This window comes from Dermochelys coriacea, chromosome 13 (genome assembly GCF_009764565.3).
Source record: "Dermochelys coriacea isolate rDerCor1 chromosome 13, rDerCor1.pri.v4, whole genome shotgun sequence".
Lineage (NCBI taxonomy): Eukaryota > Metazoa > Chordata > Testudines > Dermochelyidae > Dermochelys > Dermochelys coriacea.
The window spans coordinates 14,206,604-14,226,315 of NC_050080.1; the positions used below are offsets into that span (position 1 = coordinate 14,206,604).

Here is a 19,712-nt window from a genome sequence, read left to right on the forward strand (position 1 = left end):
CCAGCCTGAGCTCCCTTTACATTGTACTGCTGTGACCAGCCTGCCAAGCCCTCTCCCAGGTTCCAGCCTGCACTTTACCAGCACACATACAGGTAGGGACACACCTAGCTGTAGGACATACAGATGCTGTGATCAGCTCTGCATGGGAAGGCACAGCTAGGGCACCTCCCAGTTCCTAAGGCATGCACCGCCCTCTGGAGTGCAAATCCAAAATTATGCTACACAGGGATCTGTACAGCATAAATTCAATCTCTCCCTCAATATGGAGAAGGATATGCAACAGCTTTCTGCCCCGAGTTATGATTCCCACACACTGGTTTTAGACAAAGCAAAAATAAGTTTAATAACTACAAAAGATAGATTGTAAAGTGATTATAAGGGATAGTAAACAGAGTAAAACAGATTACCTAGCAAACAAACACACACAAACTAAGCTTAATATACTAAAGAGATTGGATACGAGTAGCAAATTGAGATGATTCATGCAGGCTGCAGAGATTCTTAAGGGGCCAGCTTGTTTACAGCTTAAAAACTCAGGTGTTCCTTTCACAGGCTAAAAATCTCTTTAGCCTGGGTCCAGCACTCCCTCCCCCCGTTCAGTTCTTGTTCCTCAGATGTTTCCAAGAGTCTTTGGGGTGGGGAGTCAGTGAAGAATCACGATGATGTCATTCCCATGCCTTAAATAGGTTTTGCATATGGCAGGAATCCTTTGTTTCAAAGCTTGGCTCCCACACCAGTCAGTAGAAAAAACACTGGTATTCCAAGATGGAGTCCAGCACCAGGTGACCAGGTCACATGACACTGTTGTGTCATAGCAGTCATGAGACAAAGCCTGTGTACAGTATCCTCAGGAAGGCTTCCTGGTGGGAGATTAATTTCTTCCAAGACCTATTATTTTCTCCTAAAAGGCTCATCAACTGAATGGGCCCTTCCCAGCCAGCCATCTAGGGATTGAGCATCTTTTGCCTAGCTAGTGTTCCCCAGGTGTAAACACATTTGTAATACAGATGTATAGTCAATATTCCTAGCTTCTGATACACAAACGATACATGCATAGAGATAGGATAATCATATTCAGTAAACCATACCCTTTCCTATGACACCTCACATGACCCATCTTGAATTATGCCACAGTCATATCATCACGGTGAAGAATACGGGATGCAGTGTCACTGCACCGTCCACCCTAAATATCCCCAGTGTGTTTGGGCTGGCACTTTCAAAGATGTCCAACTTCCTTAGGCTCCAAAAAAAAAAATCACACTGAAATGGGAGTTGGGTGCCTACCTCCTTTTCTCAGCATTGAACTCCAGCCACTTCTGGAACAAGAGGGGCAGCAGCCAGCCAGACCTCAAGGAGAAGAAATTTTGGCCAAAGAGGCAGAGGCCAATTTACAAACAATACTTTGGAGGCTTCAGCGTCCAGGCAGGTTAAAGAGTGCGACAGATGCAATGAAATGAAAACAGCACTCTATAAACGATATACATCTAAATGGTATCCCTCTCTATGGGCTGGTTAGTGATTATATTCCTGGTTCAATAGGTCAGAAAAAGGATGCTTCTTGCAGGAACAAACTCAGGGACAAGGGGTGGGTTATTATGTAAATCACCAATTCTGAAACAATGCAGCTAACAAGCTTTGAAGTCATCCCCCCTTCACCTGCCCCAGCCCAGAGGAAATACAGAGACATTTGATTTGGGTTAAGAAGCCTAAGAAGACAAAAGTATTTGAAATGGTATATGTGAGAGCACTGAGCTAGGGAGGTGGTCATTCACACTCTATCCAAGAGTAAAGAGACATCACACTGACCATGAAACACAAGCTCTGCCATATTTTAAGGGTATGTTTACATTGCAAACAAACACCCACAGCTGGCCCACGTCAACCAACTCAGACTTACATGGCTCAGGCTGGGCGGCTGCAAAATTGCAGTGTAGATGTTTAGGCTTGGGCTGAACCCCGGGCTCTGGGACTCTTCTCCCTCAGAGGGTCCCAGAACATCAACAGTGCAACTTCATAGCCCCACAGCCCAAGCCCTGCAAACCTGAGTCAGCTGACACAGGCCAGTGGTGGCTGTTTAATTGCAATGTAAACATATCCTAAGTCTCCCAGTGGAAGATGGGGGACCATTTGATAAACTAGAAGTATGTATAAGCTGTTTATTGCTTTTAAGATTTTTTTTTCCTTTCTGTAATGCTTTTGTTTGGGATAACTGCACTTTGCTTTATGAAAGCTTCCTGGTCACTGGTAACCTAACATTGCACCCAACGTGCTAAACTGAACTTTGACCTGCTGAAGTTATGTCAGTAAATTGCAGGAGTCCACTGCCTCGGACCCTAGTTGGGAGGGAGAAAAATGTGAGATTGCACCATGAAAAAGGTGATTGCTTGAGACTTAAACAGGGTGCCCTCATAGAGACCATGAGGGGGTCTGAGGTGCAGCTAATTTGGGAACTATTACACAAAGGTTCAGTTTTTAGGTCTCGTCTGAAATATCCAGACAGTGTAAACTGCATGCATCTCAAATTTAGGAGAATAAATTGGTCCTACCAGGACATAAATGGGGTAATTCAGGTATATCAGAACTAGATGCTTAGAGCCTGACTCCAATTTCATTTAGATGGAGTTACACCAGCATAAAACCAGTTGAATTCCATGGAGTTACTCCTGATTTACAGGGGTATGAGATTAGAATCAGGCCCACAGACTATGACACATATGCACAACACTTACTTCATTGTCTTCACATCACGCAGCAAATTGCATTATTTGGCTAAACAGAGAGGAAAAAAAACAACAACATGTACTTTGCCATGTGAACACAGTGTGCCAAGAAGTGCCTTTGGTTGCTATTGTACTGAAGTGCAGTTCAGCAGCACACAAAATACAGACATTAATTATTTCAGTACAATCAATATGCAGCTTCTTTATCTTTTGTTTCTTGCAGATTCTTTACCTAAATAAGTGAGAGCACTAAAACTAAATTTTTCCTTTGCTGACAATGGAGATTGTATTGTTCCCCAGATGAACATAACATGCTAGGTAAAGGGGCAATTTCATCTGCTGTAGTGAAGTTACTAGGAGAGAAATGCCGCAGTCATTCTACCCATCAATATTTTTAATTAAAACAAATTATGTTACTTCAGTATAGGAAATAAAGTCAGATTCATTGATAGCCTGGGACTCCAGCGATATTTCTGACAGCACTTGATGAACTGAGGCAAAAAAAATTACAAAATAGTCCATCAACTCTCATAATGTATCTAAAACTATAGAAATAAAATCAACATGTCAGCCTTAGTTATCGCACACCCTCCATCTGTTATTTCCCCCAGGCTGTTTCACTGGCACTAAAGACATATATAGCTGGCAGGTCTATATTATATAGAGACATAGCTCCACTGAAGTCAGTGGAACTATGCCAATTTACACCAGCTGAGGACCTGGCCTTAGACTACATAAAGGTTAGTTACACTGGCTGGTGGCTTTCCAGGATAGCGAAGGATCAACTTTGCTCACAACAGAGTGTGGTTTTCTTTGGCCATTTTCTACTGTTTACTCTCTCTTTTGTACAAAGATGAAGTGCAAGAAGATGAAGGATTTTCATCCATTCTATTATTCTCCATCAATACCGTCCTTACTAAACATCATGAACAATCACTGATTATATATTCACTGCTGTACAGGGCACCGTTAGTTACTTTGAATTCCTGAGATTAAAAAGCACCTTAATCAGGTGTTCTTGTTTTGGGATTTTTAAAAATCAGAAAGCCTCTCCCCCAAACACTGCTAACGCTAACACACACACACACACACACACACACACACACACTTTCTCTCTCTCCCCCTCCCTTCATTTGGGAGTCTTTTTAGTGGGGGGGGGGGGAGAAGAGCCAACATTTGGAATTACTGCCAATTTTACATCAAAATAACGAAAACCCAGAGAAATATGAGGGACTCAACTCAGCCTGAAACACATGATGAAAGATACAAGTTTTTCTAGGTAATTCCTATTCTAAAATATATATTTTATGGTGCATGTAAAAAGCCAACAATGAAACAGGCGTGTGTGTGTGTGTGTGTGTGTGTATGTATACACACATATATTGTTGGCTTCATTGTTGGCTTTTTACATGCACCATAGCATAAAAGTCTTCTACACAATCCTCCATCTTTAGACAATCATAAAGAAGGTATGTCTAGAAATTCTTCATTTCAGATCTACATTTTAGCCGGCAAACACAGAGCGCTTTTTTTTTTTTTTAAGAACCCTTTGCTTATGATGTTATCACCAAAATCTTTTACCTTTCTTTACAATCAGCATTTCAGATGCTACCTGTGACCTTATAAACTAACAGCATAACCATGCATGACACTAGGAGGCTTGAAACTAGTGACCTGGAGGAGCTATGAAATTTTAACAGAACTGGGAACTAGGTGCAACTCACCTGATTAAGGTTTCATTATACTCCGAAAACTCCTGTACTATGCAAACCTCAAATGTACCCAGGTCAAATTTTGAGTGGACATAGTCACATCCATCTAGACTTAGTGATTTCAAGAGGAAGCTATGCGAAACTTAAATTATTTTAGTTTGAGGTAATAATTTAAAATTGCAAACTGAAAAATCATGTGGTGAGAACCATGTGAAGAAAAACAGGTTCCCCTGTACTCATGCAAACTAAAACCCTGGACAACTCACAGGGCCAGTGCTTGAGGTTGTAAACAAAATACTATCCTATTATGTCGTAAAATGTAATTTAATCATCAGTTTGCAACTGAAACCCAAAAGGTCAGGATGTTATATGTCCTACTCTGTCTCCAGTCCATAGATGATATGAGACTGTTACAGCTCTCACATGGCAAGGCTACCTTCATCTCAATCTGTGGCAATGCATGGATTTAGTTCTGAAGGCCCCCTGTTCAATTCCTTGTGTTGGCCAAAATGGTGGCAGTCACATAATTACTGTCCTCTTAATCTCCAAATAAGTCACCCTAACAATGTCCTACAGCAATATTGGAATGAACTGGCTAGTCTGCATGCCTATCCACTACCCTTTACCAAATGGAATCAACCCTGCTCAGCTGGGCCATAAGATTTATACCACTATCCACAAGAGGAGATTTCTTCAGTTTAATCTTCATTCATTTTCAAGAAAAAATTCACATTAACTGTGTCATGAGGGAAGTTTGTACCCAAATGCATTCAGAAACTTAAAATATTTTTAAAAAGCCACTGTTCTAAGCAAAACAAATTAATTTAACTAGCAAATTGAAAGAACTAGCAGGACTCTCATTCTAGGTGTGCCTAGATGAAATTTTCATACCTCTTTGGAGTATCTTCTATCTTAAGTATCAGAGGAGTAGCCATGTTAGTCTGGATCTGTAAAAGCGGCAAAGAGTCCTGTGGCACCTTATAGACTAACAGACGTATTGGAGCATAAGCTTTTGTGCATCCGACGAAGGGGGTATTCACCCACGAAAGCTTATGCTCCAATACATCCGTTAGACTATAAGATGTCACAGGATTCTTTGCCACTTCTACCTTAAGGCAACTGTATGAAGACATGACTTGTACTGCAATGCACCATCATCAATAAGCACATGCAATGTCCTAAAATGGCAGAGTTGGATGGCCACTAGTTCATGAGTTAACACAACGTGTATGTTTGTGGGGTACAACATTACCTTAAAAATGCATTATCAACTACATTTATGTCAAACAAACAAACAGCTTGCTTAGTAGGGGATACATAGTTACCACTATTGCAACACAAGATATTCGACTAGAAGCAAACGTACACAGAACTACTAAAAATACAAGATAGTGTTACATATATGGGGTACATTTGTACCACCACATACTTTTTTGATAGCATGAAAAATATTTTTTTCTTTATTTCTTTTTTGGCTTGATTGCGTATCTGTGCCTAGGTGACAGTGTCATAAAAAACTGTTAGATTGCCACTAGTTCATGAGTTATCGCAACATATATACATTCACAGGGTACAACATTACCCCATGAATATGGAGGACGGTTAAATGGTTGGAGGCCTGTGATTTTAGGGCACAAATTTCTGAGTTCTATCTCTGCTGTCACTGGGACATACTAAGTGGCATGAAATCCCTGATAGCTGTAGGTTTGTTCCAACACTTACATTTTATAATTTGCTAAAAATATTATCACTCAACAAGTTTATCATATTGCAGGTTGAGGTTCTTAGCTTTTCCAGCACTCATCTCCTTTGACTCAGTCTTCACATCTTAAAGTTTAAGTCATAACTATCTGGTATGATTGTGAGAGCATGAATTTTCTTACACTATGACCCAAAACTTGCATTTTGTTCCCCCATTACACAGGAGTCCACTCACATTGAACTTGCAGGATCAGGGTCTATTTTTCATAAGATGCCAAGGACACAAAGTGTACCGCACAGAACTAGTCAAAAAATTTCATTTGACAAAAACAAAACAAAACAAAAAACAAAAAACCAAAGAATAATGTCCCCCCCCACCCAATCAAAAAGGAACTCTCTATTTGAGAAATGTTAATGGTGTCAAAACCAGAAACCTGCAAATTTCAGTTTGATAACTGAAAAATTTCACCTTAAAAAAAGTCTATCTCCACCACACCCACTTCACGTTTTTGGATTTTTCGTGAAAACCAAGACTTTTGATATAAAATGTTGAGATCCATCAATTTTTTTTAACTGGAACAAAAATGTTTCCAGGCTAGCTCTAGTGCAATCTAAGAACTAAATAGCAACAACAGTGACAATTTATTTTCTAAGGGGCTCATAGTAAAATGAAATTGTTGTACAGCCCACATTTTTTAAATTTAGCATTTAGCCCGTGTGGCTGAGATTTGTTGGTAAGTTCCAGGTTCAACAGTCAATTAGCACATGCTAACAATTTTTACGACATTTTTGTGTTGGTTTTTAAGATGACATTAGCCTCACAGTACCATGCAAGTCTGATAAGAGAAGAATCTGTAATCCTGTGGGTAACACATCAATCTAGTTAAACAGTCCAGAAGCCTGGGGAACTCCTCTTCCTTTTGAATCTTTAATCAATCCGGAAACATCTGGCATTCAGAGCATTTCATGTTACTCCACCTATTATACAAATGCTTCCTAGAAATTAGCTATCAGTAAGTGATAGACAGTTAAGAAAATCAGCTTTCCCTCCCCCCAACCTCATCTCACTCAAAAATCAAATTCCCAGAACAGAATTTGAGTGCAGAGCCACAATTCTTTAAACTTAGGCTGTAGTCACAACAAAAAGGGTGGCTGCAGGTCTCTGGGAGAGGAATATGGTCCACCTCTTTTGACAAAGGGAAAGCATAGCCATGCATGGATCCAAATTTAGTCCTCAGTGATCTTGTCTGCACTAGGAGCAAAAAAAAAAAAAAATTCCCATTGTTGAATCTCTACCCGTGACCGTAGTAGTGGGAGATGTTGTGTAGACAAAAGCTATTGCAACCACCAGCATTTTTAACACTGGGACATCATTGGGAGCCAGGATTTCGCCCAATGTTTGTTTAGACTAGCTTTGATCCAGATTAGGGGACATGATGATTAAGATAATTGCACCACAGGAGCCTTTTTCACTCTAGTGTTATCACTGATGGAGCTGGAACAGTGGGAAGTTTTTGCCCACCTCTCTCCCCTGGCAAAAAATAAAACAAGATGGTCTGGATTTTCTACAGAGCCAAGTACCCAACAGCTCTTACCGAGGCACCCAAGTGTTTACCATCTACAGTCTCCTTTGTTCTCAATGAGAGCTGCTGGGCACTAAGTTTTTTGAAGATTTAGCCTCTTCATTAATAAGTCAAGCTTTTGAAAGTGTTGGGCACCCATACTTGAGCCTAGATTTTTTTGAAAGCTCAGCTTCCCCTTAGGCACCCAAATGAAGTGGCCAGATTTTCCAAGAGCATTCAACTCCCAGCAGCTCCTATGGACAAAAATGGGAACTGCAGGGTGCTGACCTCCTTTGAAGGTGTAGCCACTTGTACATTTAGGTGCCTGAGGGCTGTGTTCAAAGTGTCTACACGAGCCCAACCTTGTAATTGAAACTGTATGTAATTTATTTTGAAGTTTACCTAAACCGTAAAACCTATTTGGGAAGTTAAATTTTGGAACTGATATTTTAAAAGTGGACTAAACATTGGGGCTGTCCCTTCTGCAAGAACAGTTCTCAGAACTCATCTCTACGAGCTAGTCTCTAGACATCACAGTTCATGAGTCAGAGATAAAGCCAACCGATTGCTTATAACTGTAGTTTGTAGGGCAATCCCACCTCTGAACTGGCTACCCCAATGTTCTAGTTTAGGAAGGCAGTGACATGAGAGGAGACCTATGGAGGTTAAACACTTAAAATACTTCTGAGGATCTCAGCCAGACTCCCAAAGAAGGATCCACCTTCTATATTGTTAGAAAGTGGATCTTTCTTCACACAACAAAGGTGTCCCTTCATCGGATGGGACTACAGCTGAGAGATGCAAAATAGAATGTGGTGATTCTGGATTTAATCATTACAAATACTGACAGGAACATGGTAACTGTGAGAACAGCTCAGTGAATGGCCTAGCAAGTGCAGAGGTGGTAGATTTCTCAGACTCTCAGAACAAACTTCCACTGAGCACTCGGGAAAAAGGTGTGGTCAAGGTAAATACTGGTGCCAAAACATAGCTACAAGAAGCAGATTGTGTTCCTATTGCTCGACAGAACCCACATTAAGGGAATAAGCATCTGGTTTTCTTACATGCCATGTCTTGGTATATCATAGGATGAAGTGCACCAGTCCACAGGTTTGTAGGTGCAGATCTTCGGCTGCTGTAAGGTATCATAGCTCTATTGGATTTAATGGAGTTATGACAGTTTATGGTACTTGATGATTTGCCCTGTAATCTCCATAAACCCTTTTGATACAATGCAAAAAATAATTTTATAAAACCAGATATTATATATATTGCAGTAGTACTTTTCTTTATAGTTATCCATTAAGGTTTTAAAAGAGCTACACAGTATTTTCAATTGCAGGATGTTCTTTGGCTCACTACCATGTAGCGGATTTGTGAACTGTATATATTTTCCAGCAAAAAAATCAAATCTCTTCTCTTGTAGACATTAAAGAAACATTACAAAGCAAATACATTAGGCTGAATGGCAAAGATGACCAAAGCATTTAGAATGGCAAGTGATTCACACACAATTGTCTATGTATATACTGCTCTAGAATTGAAATAATATACATTTGGCCTCAAGATATACGAGACAGTCAAAACTGATTTTAATAACTAGCCTTTTTCTCTGAATTAAATTTCATCACTAATACATCCTCATCTAACATATGGGCCTTCTTATCTTGCATATGAAAGTGCTCTACAGTATTTCCCATGGTATTTAAAGAAGATTAATAATTTTTCCTAAATCTCTAGTGACAACTAGTCTTTAAGCTCGGCAAGTTTTCCTTCATTATGATACTGTAAATCAAGCAAGTCTAGAGTTGTCACAGAATCTGGTCAGTTTACAAATCTCACAAAATTCAGGGAAGTACACAATCTGAATTTACAAATTATACATCCACCCACCAGCAGCCAACACAAGTAGTCTCTCAGGGTCACGAAGCAGCTGTTAAAAGTAGAATGAATGTAGGGTATCTTCATTATTGGATATGGTCTCGTCCAGTGATTAAAGGCAAACGGAAACCAATGGCAACAGCCAAAGCAAACACTCAACCCAACAACCAAAGGTATATAAACTCTGATATTTCATGATGCTAATGTGGATCTTGAACAAAGGAGTCTTTGGGCTAGTTTCTCAAGCAGGACAAAGTAGTTGAAGAGATGCCCTAACAAGGCAGATGGGAATTCCCTAGTACTGTGAAAATCCTGGAGGGACATAAAACTGACATAGCTAGCTCTACACCACCCACGCCCTGCCCCCCGGAAACATAAAGGTCATCCTGTGATCCAGCAATCTTAGAGAAGTGCTCCTGCCACCTTAACATCAGGTGCTGTGGACCCCAGCCATCACCTGCATTAGGGGAGCAGAAAAGTGGCTTACAGCTACTTCTCCCACCCCAGTCCCAGATGGAGCATAGCTCGATATAAGGACTTGGCCTTTGCTGTATATATTACAGTCCTATTTTAGAACATTATACTGCTGTCTATCACTGCTATACCTGAGCAGCTTGCATGTTAAAAAAGTCAATGGCAATAAAGTCCCAACCATTATTTATATTTAAAAGATTACTTTTAATATTTCAAAAAAAGTTGAGCCATTGGTCAGCTCTACAGCCAGTCAAAAAAACCCAGAAAAAAAATTAATGAAAACTTTTCAGGTTTGGCTTATTCAGTGGCAAGACAGGAATCTTTTTTTCTGAAGGATAAATGAGAGGGCAAGATCAGTTTCAGTGTAACCTGACTGGCACCTCCTTTATTTCTCATGTCACCCAAGTACAAGAGGAATCTTATTCCACAAAGATATGCTGCTGTCATGATCAATTATTTATATTAAATGCCAGACTTGCTGGTCCAATCTGATATGGTAATTTGAATGCATGTCTCCAGGCAGTAGGATGACCACCTACATTTCAAGGAGTAAATGACCACACACACAAATGTATGAAAGGTAAGGGGCAGGCCTTATTTAATGAGACAGCATCCCACTGTGACACTGCACTCCAGATTCTTCATAGTGATATTACTACAATATGATTATAGCATAATTATGATGTAGTTTATACAAGTCACGTGAGGTGTCATTGGAAAAGTTATTGTTTGCTGAATGATTATCCTATATGTATGCATGTATCATTTTTGTATCTGAAGTTATGAATATTGACTATGTATCTGTACTTCAAATGTAGTTACACTTGGATAACGCCCACTAGACAAGAGGCTTTCAATCTAGAAAGTGGGTGATGAAGGGCCTATTCAGGAAAATGGGCCATTAGAAAGAACAATAGGCTCTAGGAGAAGCTTATCTCCCATCTGCTGACCCTTCCTGAGAACACTACAGACAGTCTGTGAGTGATGGTTACCATGACTCTACAAGGACATGTGACCAAGCCACATGACACTGGACTCCATTTTGGGATGTCAGTATTTTTCCACAGACTAGTCTGGGAACCAAGCTTTGGAACAAAAGGTTCCCACCACATGCAAAAGCTATATAAGGCAGGGAGTGACATCATCTGTGGTTCTTCACTCCCCACACATGAAGGCTCCTGGAACCTGAAGAACAAAGACTGAACTGGGGGAAGTGCTGAACCCAGGCTAAATGGATTTCTAGCCTGTGAATGAAGACCTGAGAAACCCAAACTGTAAAGCTAGTACAGCTTGTGCCTTAAGAATATGCAGCCTGCTTGTATCATTTCCCAGAGTGGGAATCTGATTATTCATATGTAATCTATCTAGTATATTAAGCTTAGGTTGTGTTTTTGTTTATTTGCTAGGTAATCTGCTTTGATCTGTTTGCTGTCCCTTATAATCACGTAAGATCTATCTTTTGGAGTTAATAAGTTTATTTTTGTTTTAATCTAAACCAGTGAGCTTTGACTGGAGCGTTGGGGAAAATCTCTGCTTGGTTACCACAAGTGTGCATTGTTCTCTTCACATTGAAGGAGAGGCAGACTGGGTATTAAACCCATACAATGGCCAGATTTGACCAGGGCAGGATGGTACTGCTCTGGGGTCCCAGGCAGGGAAGCTGGTGGTTGAATTACTTGAACGTTTTAAGAACCACATACACAAGCATCAGCTTCACCCCACTCTTGTGGAAATGTCAGCACTTAAGAGAAGTTGTACAGTCAAAACTCTGCTCCAATTTTTCCTCAGGATGGAATTAGGTCAGATTTACACTGGAGAAACTAGGCACAAAATCTGGCTTGAAGAGTCGATTCACTGACTAAACATGTGCCAGGTTTGTTGGAGAAAGACATCTTCTATCTCACCACAGAGTGATGGAATCCTTGCCACTTTGGAACGAGTCCTCAGACAGCTGTTCACAAAACAAGGATGTTTTCCCCACTAAACTTTTAGTGGGGAAAATCCTGAATTGAAAGTTTTATTTGTGGTTTTAAAATTGTCTCCCCTCCCCCCCCACACTTACTATTTCCCCACCTTTTCCCAGTTAGAAAACAATCAGAAAGTGAGATTAACCCCACAATTTAAACAGCGGTTCCCCCCCCCCTTGAAATTTTGTTTCAAAATAAATAAAGTTAGAAAACAAAAAATGAAAAATAGAAGTTTCTCCATGAAAAATACTGATGTTTTCAGCTCAACCCTATTTTGCCACACAAGTATCTTTTCAGAAAAATTTTCAGCTAGCTCTATTCCTGAGGAATTTTACCAGTATCTGCTCACCTCCCACTCCTCCCTGCCCCTCAACCTGCACATGGCTCAATACAACCAGCACCAACCTCTGCTAAGGAGAACTGGGTGAAAGTCTTACTTTAGCCAGCAAGACTCACCAAGATGGAACGTTGAAGTAACTTGCTCAAGGCCATAGACGGAGTGTCTCAGTCAGGATTAGAACACAGTAGAACCTGGCGACTCAACCCTGTATCCATAAAAATAGCACTCGTAAATTATTGTAAAGACAAAAGCAAGATGATGTGTCACTACACATCTACTGATTTATTTTACCTCTCCAATCTAACTCCAGAGTACATCAGGAAAATACACCTGTAGTCCTGGGGTCGGCAACCTTTCAGAAGTGGTGTGCCGAGTCTTCATATATTCACTCTAATTTAAGGTTTTGTCTGCCAGTAATACATTTTAACGTTTTTAGAAGGTCTCTTTCTATAAGTCTATAATATATAACTAAACTATTGTTGTATGTAAAGTAAATAAGGTTTTAAAAATCTTTAAGAAGCTTCATTTAAAATTAAATTAAAATGCAGAGCCCTCCGGACCGGTGGCCAGGACCCTGGCAGTGCGAGTGCCACTGAAAATCAGCTCGCGTGCCACCTTTGGCACGCATGCCATAGGTTGCCTACCCCTGCTGTAGTCAAACACACCAAGCTAGAAATCATCAAAATAAAGCGGGATTGGATAATACTGGAGTGTAACCACCCACTTCCAAATTAACTTAAATCACTGCTGTCAATAAGGCGTGCTTGAGTGAACTACAAGACCTATATCATAACCATAAACATATGGAAAGAAGAGAAGAGGCCCTTTTATTCATCTAGACTGTGTCTTTCTGTAAAATAAAACAAACTAAGGACACAATCCTACTGATAGTTGAGCACATGAGTAGCCCCACTGAACTTAATGCGACTTCCCACAAAGTGTGCCAAGTTATTCATGGGCCAGATTTTCAAAGAGCTCATCTCCTGTGTAGGCACCTAAATGATATGGAAGTGGAAATCTGGGCCCAGTTGCAAGTGCTAAGCAGTTTGTATTTACTGGGTTCACTATGACAAGGTTAGAGGGGTTGCCTGTTGCATCCCACAATATATGGAAAGTGATAATTTGATGTACTGTATCCTCATCTAGAGGAAGGATTGTCCAGTGGTCAGGACACTAGCCCAGATCTCTCAAGACCTGGATTCAAGTCCCTGCTTCCACCACAGACCTCCTGCACCAGTTATATAGGTATTATCTGTTCTTTTAGACGCCTAAATCCACTATTTAGGTGCCGCTTATATTTTCAAAGCCACCACTCAGCTGCTGATTAACTTTGTGGGCAGCAAAGTTTACACTGGTAGGCAGTTTTCTGAATGCCAAATTGCTGGTGTTTCCCCATAGCTAACAAGCTGCTCAGAGCCAGAGGCTCCAAAGCAAGATTCTCAAACTACACAAGGGAATGCCTGTCTCACCAGCAGGTCCAGTCTGAATGCATTTAGGATCAAATACCTCTAGCAGAAGAGCCAGATGCAGGACACCAATAGGTAGAAGGGCAGCACAGCAGAAAAAGCAAGCAGGACAGGAATTTTTGACAGAACTCTGCTTATGTGAGCATCTGAAACCAAGACCTCTTCCCCCTGGTTTAGAGAGACCATCATCCCTTGCAAGTAGCCAATCTAGACAGTAGGGCATTCACCTGGGAAGGGGACACCCAGATTCAAATCCTTGATTAGGAGCAGGGACTCAAACAGATGTTTCCCCCATCTCAGGTGAGTGCCTCAGCCATCAAGTTGATTAGTCCAGGGTGACTCTCTCTCAATCCCTCCTGTTAAAGCTGTTCCACTTCGCATAAATTGTCAGTAGGCCAGAGAGAGACTGACTGCGGTTAAAGTACTCAGCCCAGATGGCGGAGCCCTTGGTTCAAATGCCTGCTCTGAATCAGTGTCCTACCCATCAGGGTATTGGCAGAGGGTGAAGTTCTCTCTCAAAAGGTCTCTGTTTTGGCTGCTGAAGCATGAGTTATCTGACCTGACATAGGCACCTGACTCCAGGACAGGATCCTGAGCAAAGAAAGGCCCCAGTCTCTGGCCCAGTCTGGTGCCTAAGCCTCTCTCTCTTCAGCATTTCCCTTCTAGCTACCAGTGGTGGCTCCCCACTCAGGTTGCTGCCTTCTGAGGATCCCTTCCTTAGGTGCCTAACTCTCCCCAAGCATTGTATGGGGAGCCTGGACACCTAACGTGGAGCTGTGCGTTTCACTAGACAGCAAGCTGTCTATGGATTAGGAGCTGCAATGCAGAGCAGAGCAACACTGAAGTACCTTTGAGGATCTAGGCCTAAGTTCCCCATCAGTAAGATGGTATCGTATTGGTATAATAGAACTTCCTTCCCCACATGGGTGTTGCGAGGATAAAAGCCATCCCAGATTGTGAGGTGCACAGATACTACATTAATGGGGGGTCATAGGTACTTAAAATAGACAGCTCCAGGAGTCAATACAACCTATTGAAAGCTTTGGCTGAAGCAGAATTATGCTGGTATGTTTGTGCTGGTTCAGAGCTACAAGTGGGTGTGGTACTGATCCTTAGTCTGCTGCAGCACTCTCTACACAAGCTGGTCTTATATTTAAAGTACTTATATTATAATTACTGAAAGTATTTCTGGAATGAAGTGGAATCTGAAATCTTGGCATTGGAGAGCTGAGACATTTACAGCAAATGCAAGTGGTGAAAAATCTGAAGTCAGATTATTTCTAGCATTAGCAGCCTGAACTAGTACTAGAGAAAATATTACACACTGCAATGTGTATGGGGCATCAGTGGAGTTTGAAGGAGGGACCTCAGTTCCTCAGCACAGACCTTGGTCACTTGAGCTAAAGGAGTAACCCCCTCAGTTGGTAGCTGCAACAAGCCTACTACCTATGCCTCCTTGGGTTGGAAAGTCAGTGGCTTAGCAAAGATATAATTTAGGTCCAAATATGGGTACCTGACTTAGAGTCTAGGTCATTGTCCAAATTTTGGTCCTGTTCAGCTTTTGACTCTATGAAGGTTTCAAACTGTAAGAGCACTCTCCATACCATGTTTGTCCTGTCTTAGATGGACTGGTGATAGTAGATCGCAAAAGTACTTTACCTTGGTTAATCATAATTAATACCTGGAATAAAAGGCAACCAGATTAGGTAAAGGAGAGAACCTTTTAAAAAGAGATTAATTCCAGTTCTATGGATCTTAACTAAATAAACCAACGACAGAAAAATGTGAATCTATATACTATAGGGACCAAATACTCTTCCATAAAGAGTGAGCTGCAAGGTTTTACAGTGATAAGTGAAGTTCCACATTGTCTTACTACCACTGACTGGGCTTGCTTACATGCCCATCCACCTTCTCCGGCACATCTTTTACAGTTATCTGCTGTTTGGAAGTTTGGTCTGTTTATTTACCTGTTGTGAACTGCATGGTATGCTCCTTGTTTGTTTCAATGGGAAATTATGTACACTGTGTTCATTTTCCTCTGCTTTACAAGTGTTTTCCCCCTCCCCGGTATTGATAAATACAATAAAAGTTACCCACAATAAGGGTCTGGATGCATGGCTGTCAGAGTTCCATCTGAGGTGAATTGGGCCCAATAAGTCTGTCAGAGAATGCCCAAAATTAAATCCTTCTATTCGAAGGGTCATGGCTACTGTATATATTATACATATACTTGGCAGAATTAGATTTTTAATAATTTCAATGGATAATACCTATATTTATTTTGAAAAAATTTTTTTATCAATTTAAATTTTCTGCAGTTGGGGGGGAACTATGGGGATGAGAAGGTGTCAATTTTTTTATGACAGTAGATGTTGGGATTCAAAAAGTTATAGCTTTATCACTGTTAAAGCACAAGTTGATATCACAAACACAAAATGTACAAAGTAAATATCCTTAAATCAAACGAATAAGCTCTTAAGCAGTACTTTTCTTACTTTGCTACCAGTAAATTTCAATTATTGAGAAATATTTTTTCGTGTGTGTGTGTGTGCGCGTGCACGTGTGTACAGTGAAATCAATGTTTACCAACATTTACTGATAAAAAGCTAATCCTTCCAAGACTAATTATACAGACTGCACAGATTTCATCAACATGAGGAAATTACAAGCAATATCATATTTAAGCTGTCAGAAGACTGCACAGTACAAACTCCATGCAACACTTATGGAAAGTTCTCCTTTTAGACTTCCTTGAGTGTCTGTTTTCTAGAACACTATTTATATACCAAGTAAATATAGATCAAAAAGATCATAACTATAATAAGCCAGCAAAACCTTATAGATATCCACAGAATCTTTCAAATAAATTCCCATGTGATAAACCTCAGTGTAAAGCTTCAAACTATGAAATTAATTCAGTGACTCTGAATCAATAACACAAGGGCTGTTCATATTGGCATACAACAAAAACCAAAAGGTGTTCTAAACTTCTCATAACGAAAAAGGTAAGTACATCCAAAAGCAAAATCTCTTCTAAGAACCCTCCCACTCCCCACCTTGAACTGCCTTCTCACTAGGTTGCATATTTTATACAATAAGAACTATGCTTTGCAGCCTGAAAGGCTGATTAACTGTAGCTTGCCACGCTTTGATACCCAGAAGAGAGACAGCAGCAGCATATTTTCAATAATGCTAATGGGAATTAATCACACAAGAGGAGAATGAAAGCCAAAAGATGTTCCAAAAGGAGTTGGCCTGCTTACATTATATGCATCACACATTTAAATCCATAAACATTTCACAATAGTAACCAAGTGCATATTTGCAAAAGAAAAGGAAGAGGCAGACAGAAGAAAAAATATCAGAAATTATAAATCTATTGTGCACCTGCAAACTCAGTGCAGAAAGTTTTAGAGTGTTTTAAGACTAGTACAAATCTCCCTCCCCCCAACACACCAGAGCTTTTAAATCACAAATGCAAACTTTTAATGGGTAAATGGTCAGTCAGTAGGAATACCTAGTGCCCACAGCATCAGAGCAGCTGCAGTGACAAACCCAGGTGAGATGAATGGTTTTGACAGCCACAAATTTTACTGAATTCAAAAGGCATGAGTTTGCATTGCAGGAAGTAAGGTCTTGTCTACATAAGGACATTCAGGAAAATTAATCCTAATTAACCAAGGGGGTGAATTTAAAGTGGCTTAATAAACTCTTGTGTGGATGGGTTTCTGTCTCAGAATTAAAGTGGCCTTAATGATTAATAAACTGAATTAAGGCCACTTTAATTCTGAGTAAGAGCATCCACACAAAGGTTTAATGGGAGTTAACTAATCCACTAAATTCACACCTTTAGTTAATTACGATTAATTTTCCTGAGTTTCTCCCTGGACATCAAAAATCAGTCACACAGGCCTTCCGCTATCATCCTAGAGAAAATTTTAGTTAACAGCCCTCTACATATGTTACTGCTCCCTGCGATTCTGAACAACTGCTCAAAACACACATGTGGTTTAAAAGAAGTCACGGAAAGCCAACCCCACCCCATATTTCAGAAGCTATCTTCCCAGTTCAGATTCTTTTGTAGCTGCGTGTTACTGACAGACTCTGATCCATCGTCCCTGCTACCGAAAGGCTTGCAGCTCAGGTGCAAAGCTGAGTGAGCGAGAGCCCTTTGGCAATGGAGATCTTGCTTGTGTTCCTGAGCAGAACCGCATCCAAGTTCTGGTCTGCCCTTTCCAAAAAACCAAAGTGCACCTGTTCAGAGAGCAGCCTATTGCACTGCACCTCAAGCTGTTTCTATATTTGTTGTGTGCAAAGGACACAGTAGCGATCTGAATTGGGGAACTTGGGGAACCGACGTTTCCCTAGAACCCAAGTTCACACTTTACAAAAAGAAAAGACGACGTCCCCCCCCCAGACAGCCACCGAGCAGTTTGCAAAAGAAATAACAATGGGAGCCCTCGCGCATGCTGTCTGCAGCCCTGGCAAACAAGAATGCTAAGGCATGTCACACTGAACAACCAAAAGGGAAAAAAGAGCAAACAAACAGAAAGGGAAAGCACAAATACTTACACCTAAACGTCTGCTCCTAATCTTTACATACCCTTGCTTCACTATGTCATTAAAATTGGAAGCCATCCTTTTTGTGGGGAGGAGCTACTCGCCCCAGTTGAAGCCAGTCTGTGGCTGAAATGATTCACCAAGCCCACATCACTTAGAATAATCCTCCTGACCCAGAAACTCAGCGGCAAGAGTTTTAATCCACTTGGGAGAGGGAGGAAGAGAGGCTAGAAGACACCCCCCCACATCAGCTGACAGCGCTGCCGGCTGCAGCTGCCTGGGATGTGCAATGAGCTCAGCTCCTCTCCTCTGGCAGAACAGCGGGATCCGCCCTCTGCCTTACTCCCCAGCAGGGCAGAAAGCCCCCAGGCCAGCCCACCTAGCAGAGGCTGCACCTGGAGAAGTAGCCGTCCTGGCTGTACGCGGGGAGAAGCACCGGAAAGTTGGGGGGATCCCAGGGAGAATTATGTTCGATGCCAGAGAGACAATAAGTGGGGGGGGGGGGAGAGAGAGAGACTGGTGGAATAGGGCTGACTGAAAAATGTTGCAAAAAGAAAAGGAGTACTCTGAAAAATGTTGGTTTCAGAGTAGCAGCAGTGTTAGTCTGTATTCGCAAAAAGAAAAGGAGTACCCGTGGCACCTTAGAGACTAACAAATTTATTAGAGCATAAGCTTTCGTGAGCTACAGCTCACTTCATCGGATGCATTTGGTGGAAAAAACAGAGGAGAGATTTATATACACACACACACACAGAGAACATGAAACAATGGGTTTATCATACACACTGTAAGGAGAGTGATCACTTAAGATAAGCCATCACCAGCAGCAGGGGTGGGAAAGGAGGAAAACCTTTCATGGTGACAAGCAAGGTAGGCTAATTCCAGCAGTTAACAAGAATATCAGAGGAACAGTGGGGGTGGGGGGGAAAATACCATGGGGAAATAGTTTTACTTTGTGTAATGACTCATCCATTCCCAGTCTCTATTCAAGCCTAAGTTAATTGTATCCAGTTTGCAAATTAATTCCAATTCAGCAGTCTCTCGTTGGAGTCTGTTTTTGAAGCTTTTTTGTTGAAGTATAGCCACTCTTAGGTCTGTGATCGAGTGACCAGAGAGATTGAAGTGTTCTCCAACTGGTTTTTGAATGTTATAATTCTTGACGTCTGATTTGTGTCCATTTATTCTTTTACATAGAGACTGTCCAGTTTGGCCAATGTACATGGCAGAGGGGCATTGCTGGCACATGATGGCATATATCACATTGGTAGATGCGCAGGTGAACGAGCCTCTGATAGTGTGGCTGATGTGATTAGGCCCTATGAT

General features: G+C 41.1%; 1 protein-coding gene across 6 annotated transcripts in view; it reads right to left on the reverse strand.

Moving 5' to 3' along the window:
• DOK5 (docking protein 5) overlaps positions 1 to 18,766 on the reverse strand; it is an 87,866-nt gene extending 69,100 nt beyond the window's left edge. Inside the window, exon 1 of one of the 6 annotated variants that reach the window (XR_005288727.2) lies at positions 18,402 to 18,766. Coding sequence is in view for 2 of the 6 variants with exons in the window: in XM_038370436.2 (XP_038226364.1) it covers positions 18,402 to 18,467 (66 nt within the window). In the remaining 4 variants the exon portion in view is untranslated. Of the gene's footprint in view, positions 1 to 13,866; positions 13,996 to 18,401 lie in introns of those variants that run through there. The other 5 variants (XR_005288728.2, XM_038370436.2, XM_038370437.2 and 2 more) reach the window with 5 other exon arrangements.
• Between the last annotated feature and the right edge of the window lie 946 nt (positions 18,767 to 19,712).